The sequence below is a fragment of the Camelus bactrianus genome, chromosome 16 (assembly GCF_048773025.1).
Source record: "Camelus bactrianus isolate YW-2024 breed Bactrian camel chromosome 16, ASM4877302v1, whole genome shotgun sequence".
In the NCBI taxonomy this organism is placed as follows: domain Eukaryota; kingdom Metazoa; phylum Chordata; class Mammalia; order Artiodactyla; family Camelidae; genus Camelus; species Camelus bactrianus.
Genome location: NC_133554.1, coordinates 45987282 through 46014870, shown reverse-complemented (window position 1 = coordinate 46014870; position 27589 = coordinate 45987282). Strand labels below are relative to the sequence as shown.

General features: G+C 48.9%; 1 protein-coding gene across 2 annotated transcripts in view; it reads right to left on the bottom strand.

Moving 5' to 3' along the window:
* MRC2 (mannose receptor C-type 2) overlaps window positions 1-25739 on the bottom strand; it is a 49845-nt gene extending 24106 nt beyond the window's left edge. The window contains exon 1 of one of the 2 annotated variants that reach the window (XM_045517416.2): window positions 25137-25739. In XM_045517416.2, the coding sequence (XP_045373372.1) occupies window positions 25137-25257 (121 nt within the window). In that variant the 5' untranslated portion in view covers window positions 25258-25739. The remainder of the gene's footprint in view (window positions 1-25136) is intronic. The other variant, XM_010956007.3, reaches the window with a different exon arrangement.
* Window positions 25740-27589: the final 1850 nt, after the last annotated feature.

Sequence of the window (27589 nt, the reverse complement as noted above, 5' to 3'; positions counted from 1 at the left end):
CTGTTTCCTCTGCCTGGCATTTCACCTTTCAAATTAAGCCACATCTTTACAGAGGCCCTCCATGACCTCTCAGTCTCAAGTAGTAATCATAGTTACTCTAAGCATATCTACTTGATTGTAATTCTTTTCACAGCACGTGTTATTATATGATTTTTTTTCAACATCTGGGTTATCTGCGAGTCTAGGTCTACTGACTGATTTTTCTCTTGATTATGGGTCACTTTTTCCTGCTGCCTGCATGTCTGGTAATGTTTATTACATACTGGACATAGTGGATAACGTTACAAGGAGCCTGGGTGTTTTTATTGCATATTGGATGTTGTGGAGGACATGCTAAGGGGAGCCTGGATTTTTTATCTTCCTAAAGAATGCTGAGTGTTGTTGTGACAGGCAGTTAAATTGCTGGTGGATCATCCAGCTCCTGTGGAGGCTTGGTTTTAGGTTTTGCTAGGGTGGGGTTGTTTGGGTTTTTCCTTTAGTCGGAAGGCGTGGCCCTTAGCCTTGGGTTTAATCATAAGGTGAGGCCCTTCTAGAGTTGCAAAGAAAAACCTTAAGCAATTACTAAGCCCTTCTAACTCAGTGGAACTTGAATTCCAAACTCTGTGTCCCCAGCACCAGGACTTCACTGAAATGTCTCCTCCCAGCTGCCCTTTCTTGCTCGGTTTCTTAAAGCTGCACTCAGCCCCTGCACAGTTTACAAGCTGCCAAGGATTTGAGGAGAATTTGTGGGAAAACATGGCCTGCCTTTCCTGGATTTTCCCTCTCGAGTTTTAGCTTTTCTGGTCGCCCCTCCGCTCCTACCAGTGAAGCTGCCACCTTCTGTCTGAGCTCCTCAGATGGGCAGCGCTCTCAGGAGGAGAAGCTGCTTAAATGAACCCCTCCCACATCTGCATCTTCCTGGTCAAGGACCCTTTCCTCCCAGCGTCTGCCTGGTTGTGCTGTTCGCCTTAGCCTCTAAGGACTCTTGGCCGGAGAGTTAGACTAATACAAATTAACCTGCCGTTTCCAGAACCAGAACTCAGAATCTGACATGGTTTTGTTCATTTTGTCTCCCATCTTGTTCAGAAGCTTCTGGGGACCTGCTCTGTCTTCACTGCTGTATCCCCAGGACCTATCACTCTGCCTGACACACAGCAGTGCTTAGTAACAAATAATGAACAAATGAATGAATGAATTTCATTCCTAGATAACAATCACAACCAACCAGTCTAACTTTCTGCCCCTTGTCCCAGCTGCCAAATTACTTTTCCTAAAACAGAGCGCACACGCCTCCTGCCACCGAGCGCTCAAAATTCCACAGTGGGAAGGCCAGTGGGGGAGCGACACTGGTCACTCTGTTCTCCAACAACACCAGGATGGGGTCCTCCCTGGGCAAGACACAGGTGACTGACTGAAGGACCAACGACGGCAACCGATGTAGTTAATCCTCCCACATCAGGGCCCCTCCCCTCAACTTGCTCCTTCCCTTCCAGCCACCTTCCTGGAACCATAAATTGGCCCAGGACTGGATCCAGGCCTGCCCCAGCCTCCTCTAAGGATTAGGCATCTGATTCACAGAAAATCCCCTCCATCAAGGACAGTAATAACAGAAAGCAGCCCTTGGCAGGGGGTCGGGAAAGGGTCTGGGACCAGAAAAGAAAGAAAGCAGTGCTTGCTTCCACGGGTGCTCTCAGAGATGGGACTGGACGTACAGCCCAAAACGCCACGGGAGCCCACAGCAGCCCAGGGGGCAGAACCTTCTCCTCCACGCGTGGGCTAAATTAATCCCAGCCAGGCTGAGCAGTCACAGCGAGCGGCAAATGAAGGGTCCAAAAGAGGCCCATGTCGGTCAGGAGAGGCAAGGCTGGGATCAGGCCACCTTCCCACAGCTTAACAGGTAAGGAAACTGAGGTCCAGAGAGGGGAAGGGGCTAGGATGTCCAATCCAATCGCAGTACCTCTTGAGGCCTTTCCTCCTGTTACATCAGTCACCACTCCAAGCCCCCACGGCACCCCCTCAACGCTGCCGTCTGAAGTTCTACAGGTTCAAATCCACATAACTCTCTGGAGTGCCTGCTCTGCACACAGCATGTACCAGGCAACTCCGGGAACACGAGGAAACACACAGCTCCCTCCTACTTAGAGAACAGTGGGTTTGGACACAGCAGGACGTGAGGGCAAACAGGCCCCTAAAATCCAGGTGTCTGGGGACAGAGGAGGGAGCTGTGCCTTCAGACTCTCTGAAGTCACTGAGGATGCGGGGGAGGCTGAGGGTGAAGAATGTAGGTCACAGAATGGCAGCGAATGAGAGAAGGACGAGGAATCTGGGGGCAGCAGGGAGGCCTGCAGGAGCAGTGCTGGGCCGAGGGGAGGCCAGGGGCTCTTCTACGAGGTAGAACCCAGGCGCTCAGCCCAGCTAGGGGCCTGGGGGACCCTCGGGAGAGGGCGTTTTTCACCCAAAGTTGAGGGCTGGAGCTGGGGCTGGGCCCACACAGAAAGGAAGCTGTTTCTCCAGGGGCCAATGGAGGAGGAGATCTAGCTGGGCCTCGGCCGAGCTGGCAGTGCTGCAGAGAGAGGGAAGGGCGCGAAGGCATTTTGAGAACTAATTCTGTGTTCTCTGCATCCGTGCTCTCAGCAAGCACACACGAAGTGGCAGAGGGAGCTCAAAGCACAGAGGCCTGAGGCCCCCCATTCCCAGAAGACCCCCTCCAGCCTCACCCACCCCACAGCCTCCCTCCACTCGCCTGGGGAGCATGCAGGGAGTGGAAGTGGCCCTTACTGGAATCTTGGTAATGCCTGCATCAGAGACCAAGATGACCTCTTGTATTCTGATGGCAAGCACACCAACAGCACAACACTAGGCACCAAGCTGCGGGTCACGATGCACTTGTTGGTGAGTGCATAAATGAATAAATGAATGAATGAAGCCAGGCAGGGAACTATGCACTGAGCACCAGCTGCACATCATTCATTCGTTCAACAGATATGGATTGAGAATCTAATCAGGGCCAGGTAGGGTGCCAGGCAGCAAGGGTGTCCAGATGAGCCACACAGACATAAATCTGGGCACCATAGGGGCTGGAAGGTGCCAGGCTCTGCGTGAAAGGCGTGGAGACAATAATGGACTCCCTGACCTCACTGAGCTGCCCGTAGCCTCTGGCTTTTGCTTTTGTCTGCCCAGCAAACTTCCCATCCGCTTCCCTTTCTTATTTATAAAAAATCTTCCTGCATCTCTGGCTATGTGAGTGGACCCAGGGCTCACCCTTAGCTAATAATCGTGTCCATCCCCCGGCCACAGTGATTGGTCACTTAACTCAAACAGGGCTAAACCAGAGTCCTCCCCTGAAATACATGAAGTCTCTTCTCTCTGTTGAGATCACTAAACTGGGGCTGCCAAACGTGGCCACGTTTCCTTATGAGGAGAAGGCCTTGCTGCTGTAGGTAAGAAAGGGGATAACATGGAGAGAGACACACAGCTGAGAGATGGAAGGAGAGGTTGCAAGTCCTCATGGTGCAAAACGTCCAGGCGCCGAGATCTCCGTGGCTCTTATTCCATCCTGGGCATCACTCAGGATTGTCTGCAGCCACGTTCCTTTTTTTTTTTTTTTTTTTTTTTTTTTTTTTTTTTGCTGAGCTTGTTTGCATCGAGTTTCTATCTTTATAACCAAAGAATCCTGATAAACACACAACCCTAGGCGCTGGAGCCAGAGCCTTTCCCCCAGTATGAAACACTGGTCCAAGCTCCTTACTCCCCTGGAGGCCTGTTCTGGGGTCCCCTCTGACCGTCAGATCAGTGATGAGCTTCTTGGGCCACATCAGAGGAGGTGCCGGGAGGCTGGACCCACCCCATGCTCCTGATCGCTGCTCCCTAGAGGCTTTCTCATCCATGCAGACAAGCATTTATGACTCACTGTACTAGGTACTACAGGGAAACAAAAGGACAGGGCTTCTGCCCTCAAATGCAGCCGGAGAGGCAGAACTCACGAAGTAATCCACGACAAAGTTATAAGCAACACATCAACAAGGTGCAAATCAGTCAGGTCTAATTTATACTGCATGGTTGGGGGTAAATGGACAGAAACAGATCTTCCAGGAAACTGAAGTGTGACAGGAATCTTTCTGGTGTGGACTCCACACTCCCTTGCTTTTCAGACATCCAGGGCATCACCCTGAAAATTTACTCCTCTGCTCAGGGGCAACTGGGTTTTCAAGCTGTCTGCCCTACGCTGAGTAACCCCATCTCCTCCCCCCCGATGGACGGTCCCTGTGGCCTCCTTTCCTTTCTCGTCTGCCATGAAATCCACATGATGTGCTGGTGGCGTCCTGAGGCTGAGTGCAGACGTTCACAACTGCCTGTCTTTTGGAGCAAAACCTCTCAGCCGTCCCTGCCGCTTCCCGGACTCAGCCTAGCGTTGGAGGCAGCCAGAGGTCTGATCTCAGATGAGACGGCTGCTCCCCATCACAAGTTGAAGACATTATGCTGAAGGAAGTTAATTGTAGCACAGTGCCTGGCATGCAGCAGGCCCTCCACAAATATCTACTGAATGAGAGGCATGTCAAACAAAATCCAGAAAGGGGCAAACAGAGACAAGGACAGGGAGGGTGTTCCAAGTTGGGGGGATGGCAGGAGCAAAGACTGGGGACCCAGCAACCAGCCTGGCTCAGCAACTAGAGAGCTGGGGATCAGGGACCAGGGACCAGCTGGTGAGCCCCAAGAGCTGACAAGATTTGGTCCCAGAGGGCACAGCTGGGTGGCATCCAGCCTCTCTTCCATCTCCCCCATCGGCACTCCTCCCCAGGCCACGCAGAGGCCAGGGGTCATCCCAGGGAGAGCCAAGGGCCGCCCGCAAGGCCGCCAGCCAAAAGGAGCAGCTGTTTTCAATGAGTCGCTTGGCCCTGAGGCCAGGGCTGGAAATGTCCGAGTCAGCAGAAGCTGCCAGCCCCGCCCTGCTGAGAGGCTACTCTGGGGACCCAGCACCCCACCCTGCACCATCCTCTATCAGAGGCTGTGTCCATGTCCATGCACGCACATTGGACCTGAGGCGGGGCATTCCTTCCACGGAGGGCAGGGGAGTCAAGGACTTTTGAGGCCCAGTTTCCTACCTAATTGTGCCACAGCCTCACCAAAATCCTGGGCAAGTGTGGGCTTCCCTCTGCTGTCCACCCTCCAGGCTTCTCACACCCCCTCTCCTCCCGAGCCACCCCTCCACTCTAGCCAGGCCAAATTGCTTGCCCCTCATCATGTACAGTACACCTAACAATACCCAACACAGGGGCCCCACCAAGGCTCCGCTGTCGCATGCATGCATGTGTAGTCTCTCAATCTCTCCAGCCCCATGAGCCTCCTCTCTCACTCATTTCTCACTCTCCCCCATTCCATACTCAGGGTGATTTGCTGTGCTCTATTAAGATGTTAATGCAAACTCTGGCAGAGGATGAGTTTAGAGGTGGGCTTGTCACTTAAATGCTAGAGAAGAGGGACATGAAGAGGGTGGTGGGAGTGAGAATTCATGTAAGTTCAGAAAGGCAATTTTAACCCTCCAGTGGCTCTGCCTGCCAATCCTCGGGTCCCCCAAGTGGCCCCTGGGGCTCTCTGGGACACAAATCCTCACCCGCCCTGACCTTCCCCCACTCCGGCGATTGAATGCTGTTTGATCTCATCCCCTGCTGGCTTTTTGTCTTCTCAGGGTAAAGCATCACAAACTTTTCTTCCGTCTGTCCTTTCCCAAGCCCCATCTTGTAGGAAGGCTAGGAAGGGTGGGGTAGGGGTGTGGTGTGCTGCCGAGCCCAATTTCGCCTCTAACCTCTGGCAGAAAACGAAACCCTCTGCTCCTGGGCAGCTCCCGCGGCCTGGCTCCTCCGCCCTGTCCCCACGCCTCTTCCTTACCGGAGCATCCCAGGGGCGGGCCCACCTTGGACCCTACCTCCCGCCCGCCCCCTGGACCTAAGGTACTGGGACCCGCCTGTCCTCGGAGTTCTGGGTCTTCGCGTCCGCTCTGCGCCCCACTTCGCAGTGCACCGCTTGTCGGCGGCGCGCCCTCCCTCCACGATGCGCCGCCCCCACTGCCGGCGCCCCAGCTTCTCGCGCGCCCCGGGCAGTTCCCGAGCCTCCGCGAGGCCCCGAGGTCCGCCCGGTCCCCAGCCCAGCTCTGCGAATCTCAGCTCTGCGGCCCCCACCCCACCCCCCCGGCGCCGTCTGCTAGCCCGCAGCCAAAATAAACAGTCCAAAGCCACTTCCTTCCCCAGGGGGCAACTTTCACAACAACGGCCGGCTCTGGTCGCGGCAGGAAGTGGCTTTCTGGGCCAGCACAATCCAGCCTCACTGACCGGGCAGCGAAGGGCAGCATTCAGGACCCGGGACTGGAGCCTCGCCCAGCTCTGCGTTTGCGCTTGGAAGGGAGCGCGCGTGGGTGGGGGTGTGTCCACCAGACGCGCAGGCATCACCCGGCTGCTCCCAAGAGCATGTCTCCGCCAGTAGTGCCCACCTCCTCGTTGACCGAGACCCCGGGCCTCTGCTGAGCCACATTTGTTTTATCTGTGGGAGTCCTGAGCAGATTATTTCATACAGTCACTGGCAGGAGAGCCCCAGCCACAGCTCCATAGTTGGCTGATTGACGATAAATGAGAGAATTTATTAGGAGGCAACCAGGCAAATTTAGAGAGAGCAATTTTTTAGATTTTAATTTTAACAAAGTGGCTGCAGAGGTGTGTGCCGGAGCCAGGGTCAGTAACTGAAAGCTAAAATATTAGAAGTCCCACAACCCTGCTAACTGCGTTGTCAACAGAAAGGAAGAATCTCCTTCCCTTGGGCCTTTCTGTATTTCCCAAAGTGAATTTTTTTTTCAACGTAGATATTCACAAAAAAGAAATGTGTGGAGGATTAACCTGAAATGTATTGCTTTGTTTGTGAGAGATTGAGGTTTCAAATATAAACAGTCAATTCACAAGTAACATTTTATGAACAATTTCTAGCTGACAGTCTTTCAAAGAACACAGAAAAAAAAATGGTTGGGACCCCTCCCTGCTGCACACAACTCAATGAGTTCCTCATTGGCCAACTGCCCTTGGAGGACCCAGGCTGTGTCCTTGGCCTCTCCGTGATTTGCCTGAGAGTCTGGATTCATGGTACATGTCTGTTGAATGACAGAATGAATATGAACAGGAGGATCTTAGAATCCATTTTGTCAGTCTTTTAGAATGTGGAAACTGAAATCCAGAAAGGTTAAGTGACTTGTCCAAGGACACTCCAACAGCTGGAACCATGACCTTTTCATTAGGACTAAAACTTGTTCAAGTCCTTAACAGCCCGATGCCAGTATTTCCTTATATAAGTTGACCTTATAATTTATTGTCTCATATTGTGAATGAGAAGGAGAGTTAGTAACAATTCCACCACGACAAGAAGCTTGAGCCAGGACTGTCGCAGCAAACTAGGACATATGGTCACCCTGCACTTGCAGGAAGAGACCACAAATAGTGATACAAGCTAATGTTTACCATGCACTTGCTGGGTACAGGGGACTGGGTTCCAGGCTTTCTCATTAATCCCCACAGCAACCCTCAGAAGTAGGTAAAATTCCTATCTCCACTGGATAGATAAGGAAACTGAAGTATTAAAATAACTGAAAGATCAAGCATCTTGGTAACATGGCCAGTTAAGAGGCAGAGCTGGGATGGGAGGCTAGAAAGACCAGTCAGTTCCAGAGTTGAAGTTCAAACTGTTCCAGGTACTTTTAACTGATAATCTGTAAGCACAGTGTATTTGGCCTTCATGGTACGTGAAAGAAAAGTGAGCCAACATTTAACACTGGAGAGATTTCACATAAAAATCTGAATTTCCAGCTACCCTCAGACACACTGGGCGGCCTGATGACACTGGGCCAGTGTGCCTGCAGGGAACCAGTCACAATTTCTGGGGGCGGCTGCCCACCTGGGTGGCGACTCACCAGTTTGCCACAGTCCCCACCCACCCCTTTTGCAACCCCTACCCCAAAACTGAGGTGGAATGAGAGTGGCCATATATTTTCATGCTCCCACCATGGTTTTTATCAGAGTAGAAAAATATTCTTCAGTATCCTGGTCTCCATTAAGAATGGACCCTCCCTTCCCTCCAAAAACAAAAACCGAAAAAAGAAAGAAAGAAAGAATGACCTGAGGGCTGTGCTTATTTCAAAATTGGAAAAAAAAAAATGTGTTCAGGGGCTTCCCTCTAAATTAAGCTCCACTGTCCCGCAGTCACAATGTCCCTGTGACACGCTGCATTCCTTTCTCGACATGTGTTTGAAACGCAGCACAATATGATTCTGATAAATCGTGACAAGTTTCACTACAAGTTTTTGCTCTGCTCGTTGGCAGTTTCGTGACCTTCTGACGTGGCGACATTCAAGGACTTGTTTGGTTCTCAAAGCAAAGCATGGCCCACTTTAAAGCCATGATGAGAAAAACAACTCTTTTGAGCCGCTGCCTCGGCATTTTACAGTATGACAAGCCCGCTCATACCCAGTCTGGACGTTTAGATAAGACCTCAGTTTGGGATGCCTACCACAAGTGGGATGTTCCCACTTTGATTTTTCTGGGGCACCTTTTAAAATAACCACTTAGAGTTGAGCCCTTGAAAAATGAGTGACCTGGGTCCCAACCACCTTCTAAGTACTAGGTGTCTGCCACCCTGTTCTCTAGCGCCTCTCATTGGTGACCAGGGATGCGCCCCACCCCCTGCCCAGTTTCTGGGATCTGTAAGTAGCAAATCGTTATTTCTACCTCCCCTGTATTGATTGGTTTATTGAAACTGTGCTTTCAATCAAAACAACCCTAGGGTTTTTACTTTTCCAAGGTGGAAGCTCAGTTGCTTACAGATGTCAACACCAAATCCACGAGCCTCTTCTAATCTGCATATTCTTAACTGAATACGCCAGCTCCGGCTTCTCAACATAAAAGTTAAATGAACTTAGGATCTTTTTTGCTTTGAACCTTCTGGATCTCCCTAAAACTATATGCCAAAGATGAAACTTGCTGTCCTCTGAGATGACAGGCAGATGGGACCTTCCTTATTCACACCTTCTCCAGAGGCACCAGGGTGAAGGGCTTAGGAGGGTGGCTCTGGAATCAGGACCCACCTAGGTTCAAATCCCTTCTTAGGCCCTGGGGCTGGCTGCCTCACTTTGGGGAACGCACCAATACGACCCACCTCCTGGGTTTCTGGGCAGATTAAGCAAGAAAATGCTTAAAGATGTTCTGTACCTGGTAAGCACTCAGTAATTGAAGGCCATTATTGTTTTTTGACATTGAAGTGCCTTTACCCAGATGGGGGCTGTGAGCTCAAGAATCTGTTTGTTTCACAGCAGAGAGCCTGGGAACCAGGCTTCGCAGACACTGCAATCTGGATAAGAGGAAGTGATAAGAGTAAATAAAGCCAAGGACTCGCGTGTTTAAGCTGCTCTTCAGAAGAATTACAAGAAAAATAAATCCACAGTCCAGATGTGGAGTCCTCCCCTGGTTCCCAAGGGTGCCTGGTCACTGGCAATGATCATTTTTTTCTGGCCTCTGAACTTTTGGACCCTCCTCAGGTGCGCCTGGCAGGGAGATGCAAAGAGAAGAGGCATGGACAGTATGTCAGGGAAGAGTAGGGGGACTTCTGGGGAGGTCAGGGAAGCCTGGGGTATGCTGCTCTCCCGGCCACATTCTGCGGAAACAAACTCCAAGGGCCATCGTAAAGGGAAAATGAGGTCACAAAACACGCAGCTGGAAGGGAGGGTGTGGAAGGAGGTGGCGTAGCGCCCACACTACTCACCACGGCAGATGCTGGGACGGGAGGAGGAGGACAGAGTCTGCGTGGGACCCTCGCTAGGACTCAGGCAGTCACATGGCATTGGGGCCCCAAGAACAGAAGGAGGAACGGGTTGGGGCAGTGCAGGCCAGGGAATCTAGCCTAGGCGTTCAGGTTCTGATTCTGCCATCACAATGTAAATGATCGTAGGGGACTCTTGTTTTCTTACCTATAAACTGAATTCAAAAATACCCTCCTCACCCCTTCACAGGCTCCTGGGGAGATCTACAGGGATATTGACATGACCCTTTTAGGGTCTCTCTCTCCCATTAAACTGTTCCTTCAGAACAGGAGCTGTGTCTTATCCATTCATCTCTCCAATTTGGGGCATACAACAGGTGCTCAGTACATGTATGTGTGTGTTTTGTTTGTTTGTTTTGTGGGGGAGGTTTGTTAGGTGTATTTATTTATTTATTAATGGAGGTACTGGGGAAGAACCCAGGACCTCGTACATGCTAAGCATGCACTCTACCACTGAGCTATACCCTCCCCTCCAATACACGTGTGTTGAACAGAGCTGGACCAGGGGAGATGGAAAGGCAAGCTGCCCTGTGTCCTACAGACAGGGGGTTAACATCCTCTGGGTTACACCTTCCTTTAAAAACAGATCATGTGTTGACAAAGAATAGAAAGGAATAAGGGAAACATGAAATTATTTGTAATGCCAGGAGGTCAGGATTATGCATAACTTTCTATTATGTTATTATAATGTTTCTGGAGTAAATAAAACCAAGGGAAAGGAGACACAGAGGGCATCTTAAGATCTTTGAAGGAACCAAACCTCTCTGCATTTCCTACAGAACCCAATTCTGTTCTCCTCAGTGTTTGGCGAGGTTGACTTGCTTTGCCCTGGAGGCCACTACGAGTCATACAGGCAAGACCCCACCATCACCACCATTGTGACATCAACCAGACCTCCAATGACACAAGAGACACAATACAAAGAATGTCTGCGAGGGCGCCCCCCCCCCAAATTCCTTCTCTTTTCCCACCCTTTTGCTCCTTTTTGCTGATTTCTTCCGTATATTTTGAGAACCGTATTTTAAAAGTCCTGCTCCCACAGCCATCACAGGTCTTCCTCTCTGATCTTAGTTACAAATCAATGGTGCGGTCAGAGAGCTCAGGCTCTGGACTCAAGTCTGGGTTTGAATTCTGCTCTTCAACTAGTCATCTGAGTTCTTCATCCTTCAGTGCCCTCACTGGTTCAGTGGAGAAAATACCCCTCGTGTTTACTGCACAGAACAATTACTGAGCACCTGGCACGTGTCAGGAGCTGTGCTGGTGCTGCCCACAGGGTGGCGGGCAGGACTGGTTAAGACCAGGGAGGGAAAGACTCACCACACTGCCCCACATAAGTGAGCTCATGGGAGCAGTAGCCCCAGGGGGCAATCCTTCGGGAAGAGAATTTGGCACCCTGTGTCAAAAGCCTTCAAAAACACAAAACTTTGACCCCAGAGTCCACTTCTTAGGGATTTAACCTAAGGAAATAATTAAGAATCTATGCAAAGATTTCACTACACAGCATTATTTATAATACCAATGACTAGGGGAAAATTAATATCCAACAAATTATGGTGTTAACTGAGTAAACTGAAATACACTTACGCAACAGAGTACTATGCAGGCAATAAAAATTAATTTATAAAAGAGTATTTAACCATGAATAGAGGTTCACACTGTAACTGATTTTTAAAAACTGAATGTATAATATGACCTTATTTCTACTTTCTTTTAAACCAGGTAAAGTCTGAAAAGACCTTTTTGCATTCTTGTAATTAAACGTGGGTGTCCAAATTGCCAGGGGTGCTTGTTTACAACGCAAGTGGCCAAGCCCTACAGCAGACCTGCAGGATGAAGGAATGAATATCTGGATTGTAAACAAGATTCCTGGGTGACTCTGAGGCTCACCAGAGTTGCAGAACCACTGTATATGCCTAAGTGTTAACAGCTATTATCACTGACTTACGGGGTAGCTGGTGATTTTTATTTTCATCTCTTTGTATTTTCTACAATTTACATGTTTGGAATTTAAAGAGGTATGCCCTGAATGTCCAATAAGGGATGAGTTAAGGTATATATATACAATGGAATCTTACATAGCCAAGGGAAGGACTGGGTGGAAATATACTAATGACAGGCTGGCATAAGAAAGAAAGTTACAAATCAAAACTGAAACACCTATGTAAAGTTCTATACAGAAAGGGATGGAGAGGAGAGGAGACACAATTTGGACGGATATTCTCCAAAAAGTTAATAGTGGCTGTTTCTTAATGGTGAATTTTTAGCTACTCTTTCTTTTTTTTGTAACTTTTCTATTTTTTGAATTGTCTACTATGAGTAGGTATCTTTTTTTTAAATCACAAAAATGTATTCTTATTCTGAAAAAATATATATGCAGCCTTGTTCAAGTTAGCTAAATGAAGCTCCTCCAAGTTCAAGTGTGCTCCTGGGGGCCTAGTGGGGGAAGGAGAGTTAGTGAAACAGAAAGGGTGGGGGAGCATAAAAGGGTAAACGCTAGCATTCCAATGAAGAAGAAAACCCAGTTCCACCCAAAGGGCTTTGTAAACCGTACTGAAAGGGCCAACTGTGTGGAGGAGGAGGGGGATCAAAAAGATACTTCCCAAATAAAAAAACGTAAATGAAGAACACACAGGGGAAAGATGTTTGTAACAAATATGGCAAGAAGCTCATATAAGCCAATGAGAAAAATATAGAGACCCCAGTAATTTTAAGCCCCTAAGACCTGAAGAGATAAGATGATCAAGGACATGGATGAACAGACAGTTCACCCAGAAGAAACATTCACGTCTAATGAGGGTACGGAAAAATGTTTAAAAGCACTTGAAATACTGGTAATGTTCCTATTTGCTGGATCTGATCCTTGGTTAAATGGGTGTGTTCAGTTTGTGAAAATTCATTGAGCTGAACATTTATGATGTGCTCACTTTCCTGTTTTTATATTATACTCTGAGAATGAAGAATTGTAAAAGCAAGGGATGAATAAAGACAAAATAGAGGCTGGGAGAGAGACAGAGAAGAAGCACATAGGTAGATACAAGTATTATAAAGTTCTCTGTCATGGATTAGGTGGTGGATTCACAAATTCATTATCTTATAATGCATAATTATTTGTTTACAAGAAGACCATGCAGAAAACCAAACAGTTCTGGATTGCGTTCCCTGCTCTGCCACTCACTAGTATGTGATCCAGGCTCTTCGCCTCTCTGGCTCAATTTCCTGATGGGTGAAATTGAGGAATGTGAAGATTAAAAATATAGCGCATGTGTTATTGCCTAATACTGATCCTGGCGAACTAGATGTACTTAGTAAGTATGCATGTGCTTTCCATTTCTCATTTGTTGCACAATGTTATATAGAAACATCACAAAGTTTTCAAAAAGGTGGAAGCTTTCTGAAAGGCTGATTCCCATCCAAGTACTAACCAGGCCCGACCCTGCTTAGCTTCCAAGATGAGATGTGACTGAGTGCGCTCAGGGTGGTATGGTCTATACTGACTGATACCTTTCTGATTTCCCTCATCCCCTAAGCACTGCCATTTAGAGCTTATAAAATTTTGTATCCTGATGTTTGTTCTTTAAGTGCAAACTTGTGTTACAGCATTTGCATCCTCTCCTGTTGTCCCTTCTGCAAACACTGGGCAGATAAGAGCAGGATCACAAGGTTCACCTTTGGGGGTCTGTTAACAGAAATAGCCGCAACGCTAGTGCCCACACCCACGACCCAGCTCTTGCGGGTGAGCACCTTGAGAGCGCCCTCAGAAAACCCTGCTCTGAGGCTGACTCTCCTACACAGGCCTCCTGGCCTGCAAGCCGGGGAGGCCCAACTCCAAATCATCGTTTAAGAAAAAAGAGGGGCAGGTGTGGAGTAGCTCACAAAACTGCAACCAGGGTCTCAGCTGGCTGGGGTCTCCGTCCCTGGAGTCGCCCATCCAGCACACATTATCCACACTTCCCTCCCGCAACCAGGCTGTCCCATTCCTGCTGGACCCCACAGTGCAGGGCTCCCTCCACGCCCAGAAAAGCCCGCCCTCCCACGAGACTGATTGGCGCTGCAGAGTCACGTGCCTCAGGCTTGGCCCCCCCCCAAGTGGGGGATGGGAGTGGGGGAGGGTGCTACTGGAATCACGTGGTTGGACAAAGAGAAAGTTGTCCTCTGCCACTCTGTTGCTGGAAATTACAAACAGGTTTTTTTAAAAAAAAAAAAAAAAAAAAAAGCTTTAAAAAAATAGTCACTCTTGTTAAATAATATGTAACATAATATGACAGAATATGACATACATAACCTGTTAAATTTTGGTATGGTCTTTCTACCCACTTTATCTATATACCACAAACACACACACGCACACACGTCCAAACAAATGTTTTTGCATCTTGTCTTTGTATTTATTATTTTAGAGAAAGGGTCTTTCTGTCTCTTAATTTTGTGAAAACAATTTCAATGGTTTTATGCTCTTCTGTGATGTGATACGCCACGTCGCAGTTACTCATTCCCTAGCTATTACTACTGGTCTTCAATTTGTAAGCAGATTGTCTTAATTATAAATAATGTTGTATTGTATATATTGTTACATCAATCTTTGTTGGCACTTTGTGAAGGGTATCTTGCTTTTTTTTAATTGCTGGTGATTTAAATATTTTCCAAAGGCATATTAGACATTGGTATTCCTTCTCTGTGAACTCTGTTCCCAGCCTTTATTGTCTTTATCTATTCTGATCTCAGATGCCTTAAAACTACTGGGGGTGCTTGTGTTTTTCTTATTGGCTTATATGAGCTTCTTGCTATGTACATTCCAGATATTTCTCCCTGTCTGTTGTTCTTTTAAATTTTATTTGGGACCCCCTATGGTCACAGCTTCTCCCACCAAGGGTAACTGCTCCTGCCTTCAAATAGCATAGATCAGTGTTGCCTCTTTATGTATTTTACACAGATGGGTCATGTTTCATGAATGCCCTTGCATCTGGCTTAGTGTTTGTGAGCTTCACCCACATGTCACATGTGGTTGAAGGCTGCTCATTCTCATTGCTGTCTAATACTTCATCGTGTGGAGCTACCACAATTTATCCATTCTATTCTTAATGAGCCTTTGGGTAGTTTCAAATTAGGGGCTAGTTTTCAGTTTTTGACTTTTATGAATAGTGCTGCTATGAGCAACTTCACTTTTTAAAGACTATAGTTTAGTCCCTAAGATTATGTAATAAATACAAAGGAGAAAGGGCACCTTTTTAGTGGAGAGATCTGGTTGACACCACCTGAACCAAGTGCTCAAAGTTAGCATCATCAATAAGGGAACAAACTGACTTAATGTGACACAATGGGAAGGACATGGCATCCCCCCTGTGGTTTTCTTTCCAAAAATGTTTAGCATGAACTTAATGATTCAACAATCAGACAAATACAGACTGTGAGCGTTCTACAAAACAACTGGTCTGGAGTCATCAAAAACAACCCAATCCAAAAATGGGCAGAAGATCTAAACAAGCAGTTCTCCAGTGAAGACATACAAATGGCCAATAAGCACATGAAAAAATGCTCAATATCACTAATTCTCAGAGAACTGCAAATCAAAATTACAATGAGGTATCACGTCACACCAGTCAGAACGGCCATCACTCAAAAGTCCACAAACGATAAATGCTGGAGAAGGTGTGGAGAAAAGGGAACCCTCCTACACTGCTGATGGGAATGTAGTTTGGTACAGCCATTATGGAAAACAGTATAGAGAGTCCTCAAAGAACTAAAAATAGACTTACCGTATGATACAGCAATCCCAGTCCTGGGCATATACCTCCAGGTAATTCTAATTCAAAAAGATACATGTACCCCAATGTTCATAGCAGAAGTATATACAATAGCCAAGACATGGAAGCAACCTAAATGCCCATTGACAGATGACTGGATAAAGAAGTTGTGATATATTTATACAATGGAATACTACTTAGTGATAAAAAATAAAATAATGCCATTTGCAGCAACATGGATGGACCTGGAGACTGTCATTCTAAGTGAAGTAAGCCAGAAAGAGAAAGAAAAATATCATATGATATCACTTATATGTGGAATCTAAAAAAAAGAAGAAAAAAGAGGACACTAATGAGCTCATCTACAAAACAGAAACAGACTTGCAGACATCGTAACAGTCTTATGGTTACCAGTGGGAAGGGATAAATTTGGGAGTTTGAGATTTGCAAATGTTAACCACTATATATAAAAATAGATAAAAATAAATTTCTTCTCTATAACACAGGGAACTATATTCAATATCTTATAATAACCTTTGATGAAAAAGAACATGAAAACAAACAACAACAAAAAAACGCAATGCCATAAAAGACAAAAAGGCCAACAATTCTAGACTAAAGTAGACATGACACCATACTGAGTCCTGGACTTGAATAACTGTTGACGTTACTGGGACAACTGGAGAAATCCAAATACGAACCGCATACTACAAAAAAGTATTTATCTGTTCTATTTCTTGAAGGTGATTGTGGATTTATAGAGGAATATCTTTGTTTTTCATTGATACATGGTACAGAACTCAGGGAAATGTCATGTCTACAGCTGACTCAGAGCCTCACCACACACACACGGTGAGGTGAAGCAAATGCAGCCAGATGTTAACAGTTGGTGCTTCTAGGTGAAGACTATATGGGTGCTCACTGCATTATTTCCCCCCAATTTTTCCAGGCATTTGAGAACAACTATAATACTAATGTGGTCCTCTGGGATTTTTTTCCCACTCAACAGCATGTCTCTAAGACTCACTCATGCCAGTGCATGTAGCTGAGGTCCGTTAGTTCACTGCTGCATTATATTTCATTGTGTGTCTATTTCCTGTAATTTATGTATCCATATTTCTTTCGTTGTGCGTTCTTGTTTTTGTTTTGGCTATTGTAAACATTGCCTTCCAGCCCCTTCCAAACCACCAATGCTCTTATGTCCTCAGATCCTTCAGAAACGAGGTTAAGCAGCTATGAAGTTAGAAAACCCTTTCCTCAGGGACCAAGACTGGCTGCAAGGCCATTTCCTGTTGAATTCCTGCTTGACCAGGCTGGTCTGACTCAGGGCTGTTTCTCTCTGTGGTCAGACAGGTTCCTGACCCTCCGTCTGAGATTTCAGAGCAGTCTACTGCTTCCATCTTTCTTCTAACAAACTTAAAACGTGGCACCTAAAATGACATCAGTAAACCTTTGCCTCTATTTACGTTGCGTTACATTTTGGGGCAGGGATTGCTCTCAAAATACAAGCTTCAGGAAGGCAGGAGCCATGCATGGCTTGTTCACCACGGTGTCCTCAGTGCTAAAGACCAGGCCTGGCACATTGTCAGTGTTCAGGAAAACAAAAACAGTTAACCGAAAGAATGAGAAAATAAATGTCAGTGGTCAGGCATGCATTTTCATATAGTTGTTACCGGTATGTGTATATTATTTTGTAGGATTGCCAGGTGTCATGAGAACTTTCCTTCTTAGATAAAGTTCCACATAATGATTAATTATCTATTTGTCACTTAGAACCACATAAATTGTCCATCGTGGTAAGATATCTTGGTTTGATTAGCCATGCTCTTCGTATTGGGCGTCTGGATGGTTTCCAATTTGTGGTGCTATTATTAATAGCACTTCTATGAACATTTTTTTTCCTCTTTGGAATTAAGGCCTTACAAATCCCCCAAAGTGGAATTATGAGGTCAAAGGATAAGAAGTCTTACATATCTAGTTTCTCACATGTTGTCTGAAAGAGGGAATCCTGAATAACTGAACTAACTTATGTGCCCCAGGCATACATGTTAGTTTCCTCACAGTTCTGCCAAGATTAAGTTTGCCATTTTTACTAGTTTAATTACATATTTCTTAATTGATGTGCACTTAGGATGCTTCCATATTTTGGCAATTATAAATAACGTTGCTGTTAATGGTGGTGTGTATGTAGTTTTTGAATTAATTCTTATTTTGTGGTTCGCTTTATTCCTCTGATAACTATGTAATTTTAAAAAGCTGAAGCTCTAAACGTTCTTAGAAACAATGAAAAGTACATATATTTTTTTTAATGTGCAGTATATTGTGTATGTGTATTTACATGCAATATATTGTGTATGTACAAATTGTGACAATTCTACCTAATAAAACTGAAAAATGAAAAAAAAAGCCACAATACCTGACGTTCAGTAGGTACCTATATAATTGCTTTAAATGAATTAATAAATCTCTTGCATCATCAAAAAAAAGTTAACTTCTAATGATCTTTGCAATGTGACAACCTGCCATCCAAATTTTCTCAACTGTGATCAGCTAAAAATTAAAACTACACATTTTAATTTATAATCCAGTTGTCCAATAACATTTCAAATTAAAGATTCCTTTTCCCATTAGTGTGTTGCTTCTGGTGTGTCTCACACTGAGTCCTTATAACAGTCTAAGTCTACTTTTGAAATGCATTCCAGTCCACTGGACTTTTTTTCTATTTATTTTACTTTAAATTTTATTTTAATGGAGGTACTGGGGATTGAACCCAGGATCTCATGCATGCTAAGCATGTGCTCTATCACTGAGCTATACCCACCCCCAATGTTTATTTTAATTCAATGCCATATGTTTTTCATGATTGTGACATCATCTAAAACTGGAAGGATAACTCTCCTAATTGCCTTTCTACTATAACAAACAAAATTCTCATCACAAGAAAAAAAATTTTGTAACTATGTGAAGTGATGGATGTTAACTAAACTTAAAATGGAGATCAGTTTGCAGTACACACATAGAGCAAATCATTATGCTATACACCTGAAATTTAACACAATGTTCTATGTCAATTATATTCAATAAAACTGGGGCAAAAAAGCTCTTTGCGACACTTGTCTGCTCTTTTTATTTGTCTGTTTGTTTCAGTAAACATTGACTAAATGACACTGTCCCCAGGGCTGAAAGCTGTGCAGGGTCCACACAACCCGGGAAGGAAGGAAGTGGCTCAGCCAGACGGGTGGCAGCGATGAGTGTGTGAAAGGAGTCTGGGGAGGAAGGCTTCTTCCCGCGAGGGAGCGGGGACCCCGGGACATACCTGCGAAGCCAGGCGCTAGAGCAGAGGCTTCACCCAGCAGAACTCAGGGCACCAGAATGTGACCTCCTCTCAAGGGTTTAAAGAGAAAGGCTAGAACCTGATTGTGGAAGGCCTCAAATTCTCAATTCAGAATATTGAGACTCTTCTGTTGGTGGATAAAGCTGCCCTTTTGGATCACAAATCTGGCAATAATGCTGGCTCTGGACGGAGGATGGAAGCCAGGAGGCAGAGACCATGGATGCAAAGTGCATCACAGAGGCCAGAGGGAGAGGGAATTTTCAGTGTCCATCAACAGGGAAGCAGTTAGAAAAGAAAGTCCACCCTTCCAATGGGCTACTGATCACCATTAAGAATGAGGCAGCTCTGAAGCCTGTCATAGAAATGCCAAGAATATTATAAAATAAAAACTCTTTGCAATATACAGTATAAAGCATGGTCTGATTATGTGTGTGCATGTGCATAAAGACAGGAGACTACCCAGAACTACAGACAGTGGTTACTGTTACGGTGTCGGTGGTGGGAAGGGAGGACTCAGATTTTTTACATTTTACTTCTGTATGGTCTGACCATTTTCCACCGAGCATGCATTATTAAAACTGAGACTATCAAGAGTATCCATGCTGCAGGGTGAGGTCTGTGGAGGGCACCGGATTTAGTAATTAGGGAACCTAATTACCGTGACCGCTGGGAGGCAACTCCTTAGGCATTTGGCAGCCGTGAGGTGGGGTGACCAGCCGTCCCTGTCTGCCTGGGACTGTCTAGATTTTGCACTGAAGTGCACGGCCCCAGGGAACTGCTCAGATCTGAAGTGACGGTTAGCTGGAGAAACTTCATGACGCAGAGAAGCAAAGAGGGAGAGTAGGAAATTCAGGGGCCAAAGGGGTAAGAACAACTGAGGATTTTTTTTTCTTTAGGATTTAAATTTACTTTCAGAAAATGCATGGTTACTTTTAGGCACTTACAGTAGTTAGCAAAGTGTCATCAAGAAGTAATGGGTAATCAAAGACCTACTTTGATTTTTTTTTTTTAAGTGGTGGTAGTTAGAACGTTGTATGTTGAGAGGTAATTAGGTTTATTTATTTATTTTTAGAGGAGGTACTGGGAATTGAACCCAGGACCTGTGTATGCTAGGCATGTGCTTTTCCACTTGAGCTATACCCTTAAATCCCTTGATATTCATGTTTTCTCTTCCTAATAATAAAAATAGCAATAATTTCATATTATTTGCTAAGAAACGAGTGTGTCCAGCATCACACCTTGCATCTCATACACGTATTATGTAGTATCTGTGTAATTCTTACAGTACCCCTACGAGGGGCTATTATTTTATTTTTCCCATTTTACAAATGTAAAGACTTGAGCCTCTCCCCGAGGTCACACAGCTGGTGAGTGGCATTAACTGCAGTGCCACTGATCCTGTCCTGATTTACATTTCCAGAGGACTAAGAGGAGGCGGGATGTCCCCAGCCATACCACCCTCCTGCCTCAGTCTGCAGTGGGGAGCACCATGCCCACCTCTCCTTTCAAACTCTCTCCCAGGATGTCGGGAGAGGCTGAGAAACCGGCTTCTTGTTTTTCCCTGTAGGAGCTCCAAGCCCACCAAGCCCCTAGAGATGGCCCTGGAAAAAGAGAGAAAAAGGGGTCTTCCCTCGTTTTGGGGTGTACCCCTGTGTTCTCCGTCTGAGAGACTGTCTCCCTTTAGCCCAGGTGAGCCCAAGAGGCAGAACCAGACCCCTAAGTGTCCTTCTCAGGATTCTGGGTCTTGAAGAAAGGGGCAGTGGGAGCCAGGCAAGAAGAGGGGAAGGACAGCCCAGGTGGCAGGGAGGGTGTGCACAGAGCCTGGAGGTGGGAGGAGCAGTGGAGGTGCGGGGAAGATGGAGCAGGGCGTGCTCAGGAGGGGGACACAGGGAAGACGTGGGGACTGGGTGACCTGGGAAGAAGCTGAGGTCTCGGTTATCATCCAGCAATGCAACCAAAGCATTTGGGGGGCAAAATGCACAAGGAACTGAAGACGGTGCTGAGGGGAGGCAGAAAGCATGGGCCCAGCCAAGTAGGATGGGAGGGGTCTACATGACTCAGAGAGGGGACAGAGGGTCAGAAGAAGAGGAGGAAGGGCAGGAAAGAAACTAACCACTGGAGTTTCACATGGGGCCACAGGTGAAGTTTGGTGGGGAACCAACCCAGGGTGTCCTCCAAGGGGCTGGAGATGGCTGATGCCGCAGGTCCCCAGGGCCGCAGGTGCCACTACGTAGCCTTTATCCAGCCTGCCTGTTCACGACACAACTCCCAGCTGAGGAGTAACTGGGATCTGCAGGGCCCAGGGTGTGTTCCAAGAGCTGCCTCACCACTCGAAGGCCCACTCCACCCAGATTTATAGGATCCAGTCAGAGGAAGCGGCCCCTCCCCATCTCATGAAGGACTAAACAGGAAGGGCCACTTCCGGTCAGCAATGCCCAGGCCCTCCAAGTCTGGGGACCCCCACTGGGGGTGCAGGGGAGATGGGTTCAAGAGAACTGGCCACAGTCAATCCTGCTCTCGGAGCCGCGCAGCCTCAGTAAACACCCACTGACTGAGTGAATGAACGAACATGAATCCTTGACTGCCAGGAAGTGGGGTCCCTCCACCATCAGGCCCTCTCAGTCACTCACTTATCCATGCCACCTCAGAGCAGACACCCCAGGTTCCCTGAGGACACCAAGGGGGGGTTGGTCCCTGCCTCTGGGGCCCCCTGGGACTGGGGGAGAGACAAGCACCCAGACAGCTGGGGTGCAACTGAGGGCCACCCACTCTTCCCCTTCCTAGGTTTCCTCTCAAAAAGTTCATCAAGAGGATGTTCTAGAGGCTTGCAGTTATAGAGGAAAAACCAATGAAGCAGAATCTTCCAGCCTTTCCTAACACACACCCCAGCAGTGTTAATATTACGGAGATGCAGCCTGGTCTGGTACTGAAGTGTTCAGGCTCGGCAGACACACCTGGGTTCGAGTATCACTTTCACCGCTTCCTAGCGGTGTGCTGGTGTGGTCTTGGGCACACATCTTAACATCTCATTTGTTGACTACCAGAGTGTAAAATGAGTGATAACACACCCCAGGGTTGTGAGAGGTGGACGAGCCGTTGCCTGTGCAGCACGCGGCACGGCACCCAGAGCATACAGAATGGTCACCTCTGCAGTTACCACTTCATCCTTACAGGGTGCGATTATTTAATGCTTAAATTAGTGGTGAGTCCAAATGAATGCTCTTCTGAGAATTTTACGGTACTTCTGAATGATTTCATCAGCCCAAATCACTATACTCTGCAGGCATCAGAAAACTAGATTCCTCTTGTGTGAACAGTGGGGACCAAGACCCCAGCCTCCTCCTCCCCTGCCTGTGCCCTCACCTTGTCCAGGTCAGCCCGGGAAAGGGCCGGATCCTAGCACCAACCACAGCTCAGCTGAGCATGACTCCAGCCCTGGCAGCTCACAGAAGGTGAGCGGGCTGGAGCAAGGAAGACTGAGTTTTGGGGAGGGGGGTGTGGATTAAGAAGGCTCTGAACTCCATGACTCACCAGGAACTTGGCCGGAAGTGCAGGGGATCTGTCTGGCCCACTCTGGCAGTAGCAGCAAGTACCTGATGCCTTTCGAGAGGAATGCCTCCCTCCCTGTCCTTTAGACAGCAGAGCCTGTCCCCTCAGGAGGATTACCAAGGTCTTCTCACTCTCTTCTCACTCCCAGACCCGGATGCCTGATCCCTGGGGCTCCCAGCAACCCTCTTTCCAATCTGAACTTCACTCCTCTACTCAGAAACTCCCACAGGTGCTCCAGGGTTCCCCTACCACCAGACAGCAAGAGGCTCCCGCCTTTGGCCAAAGAAGCTTGCTCTTCACTTGAGCTTCTCCCCCACCCTACTCAGGAACCCTCCACCCCAGCCCAGCAAGCTTCCACTGAATCCCCAGAACAGCCTAGCCCACCTTCCCGTCTCACCCTTTCTGCTCCCCTCCCTGCCTCTGCAAAGCCTGGTCCCACCGAGGCTTGGTGACCCTTTCCCCCACAAAGTTTGTCCTGCCTTAAACAAAATTTTCTTTTCTCCAAGGATGCAACTTATACTCCTCTGTACCTTCTTTCCTCCCCAGGTATTTGGCTCAGCACTGAGCAGAGAATGCTACAAAAATGCATCAATACTACAATCAACAAAGGTTTTCAGCCACACACTTTGTGGGGTATGCCACAAAGGTAGAGAAAAGACAGATTCTGCCATCCCACACCAAGGAGGCGCTGCTGCTCCGCCACCCCCAAGGGGTGCTGCGGTGCCCCATCCTCTCCTCTTCTGGTGGCCAGGAAGCCACCATCCACACCCCGCCCCCAGGACAAGTTTCACCCTTGCAGCGCTGGCCTGCCAAGCCAAATCCTATCTTCCACAGGCATTTCCTTGGGTCACTTGGATCCTGGTGCTGATAAATTCTTCCCAGGAACCACTTAATTCATCAGGTACAAGGGGATGCGAAAGGAATTTGACCTACAAGTATTCTAGGCAGAGGGAGTAGGGCAGGGATGGTACCTGTAACAACTTCATCCTCCTCTTGCTCAATGGCTGCCCTGGAAACCAGGCCACCCCCACCTCCACCCCCAACACCATCCTCAGCTTCCCTCCCCCAACCCCTGCGCACACCTTCTCTGGGGGTACTTAATGCAATACCACTGGGAAGGGGCCCCTCCAAGGTTGTGGGACAGAGGCTGAGGAAGGGCAAGGAGGGCCGGGAGGAGACTTGGAGGCAGAGGGGCACTCCAGGCGTCCTCCCAGACCGGGCCTCTCACCAGGCATTTCCAGCTCCCTCTGTCAAAGGTTCCATGGGGGGAAAGGCCGAGTCAGCACTCTGGCCGCAACTCTCCCAGGGCCTGGCTTTAAAATCTGCTCTGGGGCTCTGGGAATGGCCATCTTCTTCCACCCCTCCCACCCTGTCAGCCTTCCGAGTTCCTTCACAGAGGAGCAAGACACAGGCAGGAGTGCAGGGAGGCAGAGGGGACAGCCTGTGTGCCTAGACCTATGTGGGTAGGGAGTTGCCGCCTGGTCTGTTTGTCTGACATTCAGTTCCAGGTGGGTCTGGAATTCAGGAGGGGGCTCTGCTCGGTGTGAACATGCGTCACCCTGACCCCCACCTCTTCCACGGGCACAACTGGGGCAGATACATGTCTTGGTGGCCTGTGTCACGTCATCCCACTAGCTAGGCCAACCCAGCAAGCACTCGCCATGGCTGGAGGCCCCAGAAGGGCTTTGCACAAAACTGCACTCGCTGCACTGACTGTCCCCTTCCACTCACCCCCACCCCCAAATTGAGTATGAAGCAAGACTAGGCTTTATGGGCCCAGCACTGGGGCTGCAACAGCAGTTCCAGTTCTGACTCCTGCACCCTCCCCAAGAAGCAGATTGTTCCCTTTCCCTCTCGGATTCTTGGTGAGGGGTCTGTCTCCACACACTTCACTGTCACCCTTTGAATGAGTAACAGAAAGAGAAGGCACAGCTTCAGTTTCTTTGTTTTCTGTTGGTTGGGTTTTTGCATCTTTAGCAGCTCTTCTGCTGCCCAAGACAGTCAGAGCCGCCCACACACCACACACAGACACACACACACACACACACTCACACACACGGTGCCCAGCCTATCGCTGTATCCTCCTGATGGCACAAAACTGCCCCACAGAGCTCGATTCAAGCGGTGCTGTGCGGATGCTGTATGCCACAGTCTGTCCTTGAAGACCAAGTGTGGAAAAGAAAATATAAACACCTCCGAGGTGCCAAGAAGGGCAAACAAGTCCTTACAAATTATTCACAAACAACAATAACGCAACGGTCCTGCAGCAAAGCAAAGAGCCCGGCCTGGAGACTCCTGGACGGAGCCTCTGGTTTCCCCGGACGCGCCCTGCAGGTCCCCGGGCCCGGGCAGGGCTGGCGCCGGGTGGTCCGGGAGGGCGGGCGCGGGGGTCCTCCCGGAGCCCGCCCTCTTCCTCCGAGGCGGCTCAAGACCCCCGGCTCCCCTCCCCCGCCGCGCGCCACATCTGGTTCCACTCAGGTCCTCCCCCACCTCCAGGCGCGCTCCTCCTCCCTTTTCCCCCCGCTTTCAGAAAAGCGGAGACGATTTTTAAAAACCCAGTCACACGCACACGCACACGCATACACGCTTCTGAGGGGGGAAAAAAGGAGGGAAAAGTCGGCAGAGGCTCGCTCCCCGGCGCCCCCCGCGCCCGGCCCCAGAAGTTGGCCAAGTTGGCAGCGCCTTACCCGGGAGGGCGGCGGCGGCGGCGGCGGCCCTGGGGCGGCCGAGATGCAGACCCCCGAGGAGCAGGACGCAGCGCAGCAGGTGACGAGGCCAGGGCGCGGGGGCCGGCCGGCCTGGCCCCATGCCCTCGGCGTGGCGCTTGGGGGACGCAGGGACCGAGGGTGCACGGGCGCGGCGCGCGGTGGTAGCCCGGCGCTGGGCTATGGTGACCGCCCGCGAGGGGCTGGCGTCTTCCTCCGGGTCGGGACGAAGTGATGCCTCCCGGGGAGAGGAGGGGAGGTGGAGGGAAGGAGGAAGGCCGGGCGGAGGGAGGGCGGAGGGAGGAGCGCAGAACCAGGGAGGAGGATTTGAGGGGCAGAGGGGAAGTGAAGCGGGCAGCGTGGGAGGGGAAGAGGAGGAGGAGCGGGCGCGGGGCTGGGGCCGGGGCCCGAGGCAGAGCGCCGAGAGGGAGAGGAAAGGGGAGGTGGGCGAGGAGGAACCGCGGGGTCCACGAGGACCCCGGTGTGCGCTCGTCCTCTCGCTCTCCGCTTCCCTCTCTCCCCGCCTCTTCTTCCCTCTCTTCTCTGTCCGGGCCTGGAGCCCCAGACGCTGCGTCACAACTCCCCGGCTGGCGCGGGCGGGGAAGCAACTGCAAGACTTTCAGCAAACTTCACCGCGTGGCGGGACATGGGCTGCGAGGCCCGACTGGGCGGGGGCGGGCGCGGGGGCGCGCGGCTGACCCAGGCGGCCAGACCCAGGCCACTGGCGCCCCCTCTATCCTGCCTCTTTCTGCTTAGCATCTGTAAGCCACAGAGCATCCGCTACCTTCACGCATAGGAGGACCCCTCCCCCGGTCTGGTGGGGAAAGGGCGGAGCCCAAGGCTCGGCCATCAGGGCAAACACTGGGGGAGGGGGAGGCAGGGCCCCTGTGCCATGTGCGGAGCGCAGACACTTGTACCTCTTGTTTTAGCATTTGCGTGACCCCCGTGTCAGCGTCCCTGGCACAAAGAGGTGTTAGTGCTTTTGCTAGTTGGGGCTGTATCCAGAAACTCAGGGAAAATCTGTTCCGGAAGACAGACATCATCACTCACCAGCAACAGGACTGCTGGCTGGTCGCAAAGGACCAAATGGAAATTTCATAAAAGGGAAGACGAGCCACAGTTATTTCATATTATGCAACAGGTCATAGCAGAGCAGAGAACAGGACTGAGAGTTAGGACGTTGGAGTCCAGCCGTATCTCTACCTCTGATTCCCTGAGCTACCTTGGAAAAATCACTTGGGATCTCTGGGCTCAGAGCCTGAGACAGAGACCCTAATGCAAAGAAGATGCATGTTCTCCCACAACGAGCAACCAAATAAAAACACTATGAAACTGTAATGTAAATTTCATTGTTTCCTGTGCTGTCCACCTTGGTGCTATTCTTGGAAATAACAAGTTCAATGTTTTGGTTTTTTGTTTTTTTTGTTTTTTTTTTTTTTTTAACTATCCTTGCCTTGGGTTAATCTTTCCCCATCACTGCAATGAGAGTATGGGGCGGAGATAGTCACTTAGCTCTTTCCATTTCTGCTGGGCTGAGATTCTTGCAAATATCAATCCAGAGGCTGTAGGACCCCAGAGTGAGCACCCAGTAAAATCCCCTAGAGTCCTCTGGAAAGAGTCCCAATATCTACACTTTGGCCCTAAATACTGGTTAGCAGTCAGGCCAGAAAAGCCCCTGGTACTCCATAGACAGCTTGGGCAAATCTGCCAGAACGAAGGCCCTTCTGGTGACTGTTGCTTCGCTGCCCCTTTGGTACACGTCTTCTTGCGGGGGCATGTCCTGGGATTCTAGTGCCTTGCAGACTACTGGCCATCCTGGGGCTGCCTCAAAGATCATCCTCTTGGCCTCCCCTTTCTCACAGTCCTCTTACTTGCAAGGAGGTTCAGGATTTGCCAGCTTCATCTAAGCTGCCCTCTCTTGTCAGAGCAGCTGAAACACGGGATGCTTCTTCTCAAAGTCATCTTATAGGCTTCTATCTGCTCACTTATCTCTGGATATGCTGGCCACAGTTCTCACCCAGGAGTCTCCTTGCCTCTGAAAGGGAACTCAAGCAGGGCTCCCAAGGAGCCCTCCAGGTTCTGAAACAGGGTTGGATTGCCCTTTCCCACCAGCCCAAGTAGGTCTGGGCATTCTTCAAACCAGCAGCGCAGAAGCTGACCACCTGACATCACCAGTGAATCACGTGGCTCCACAAAGTTCATCACTTGCCAGCACAGTGCACCAAGTGCCCAGCACATAAGAGATGCTCTAATTTCTTCACTCACCCATTCACCAACCATTGGTGGCCAGCCCTAGGCAAGCTGCTGGGGACTCCAAGCAGAGAAGACTGCCACTCAAGGGCTTAGCAACTCAAAAGTGCATTGACTTGCAGGGATAGATGTTTGTCCAAGTCTCTGAGGCACTGTTCTAGTCTTGGCCAAGGGTGAGACTTCCT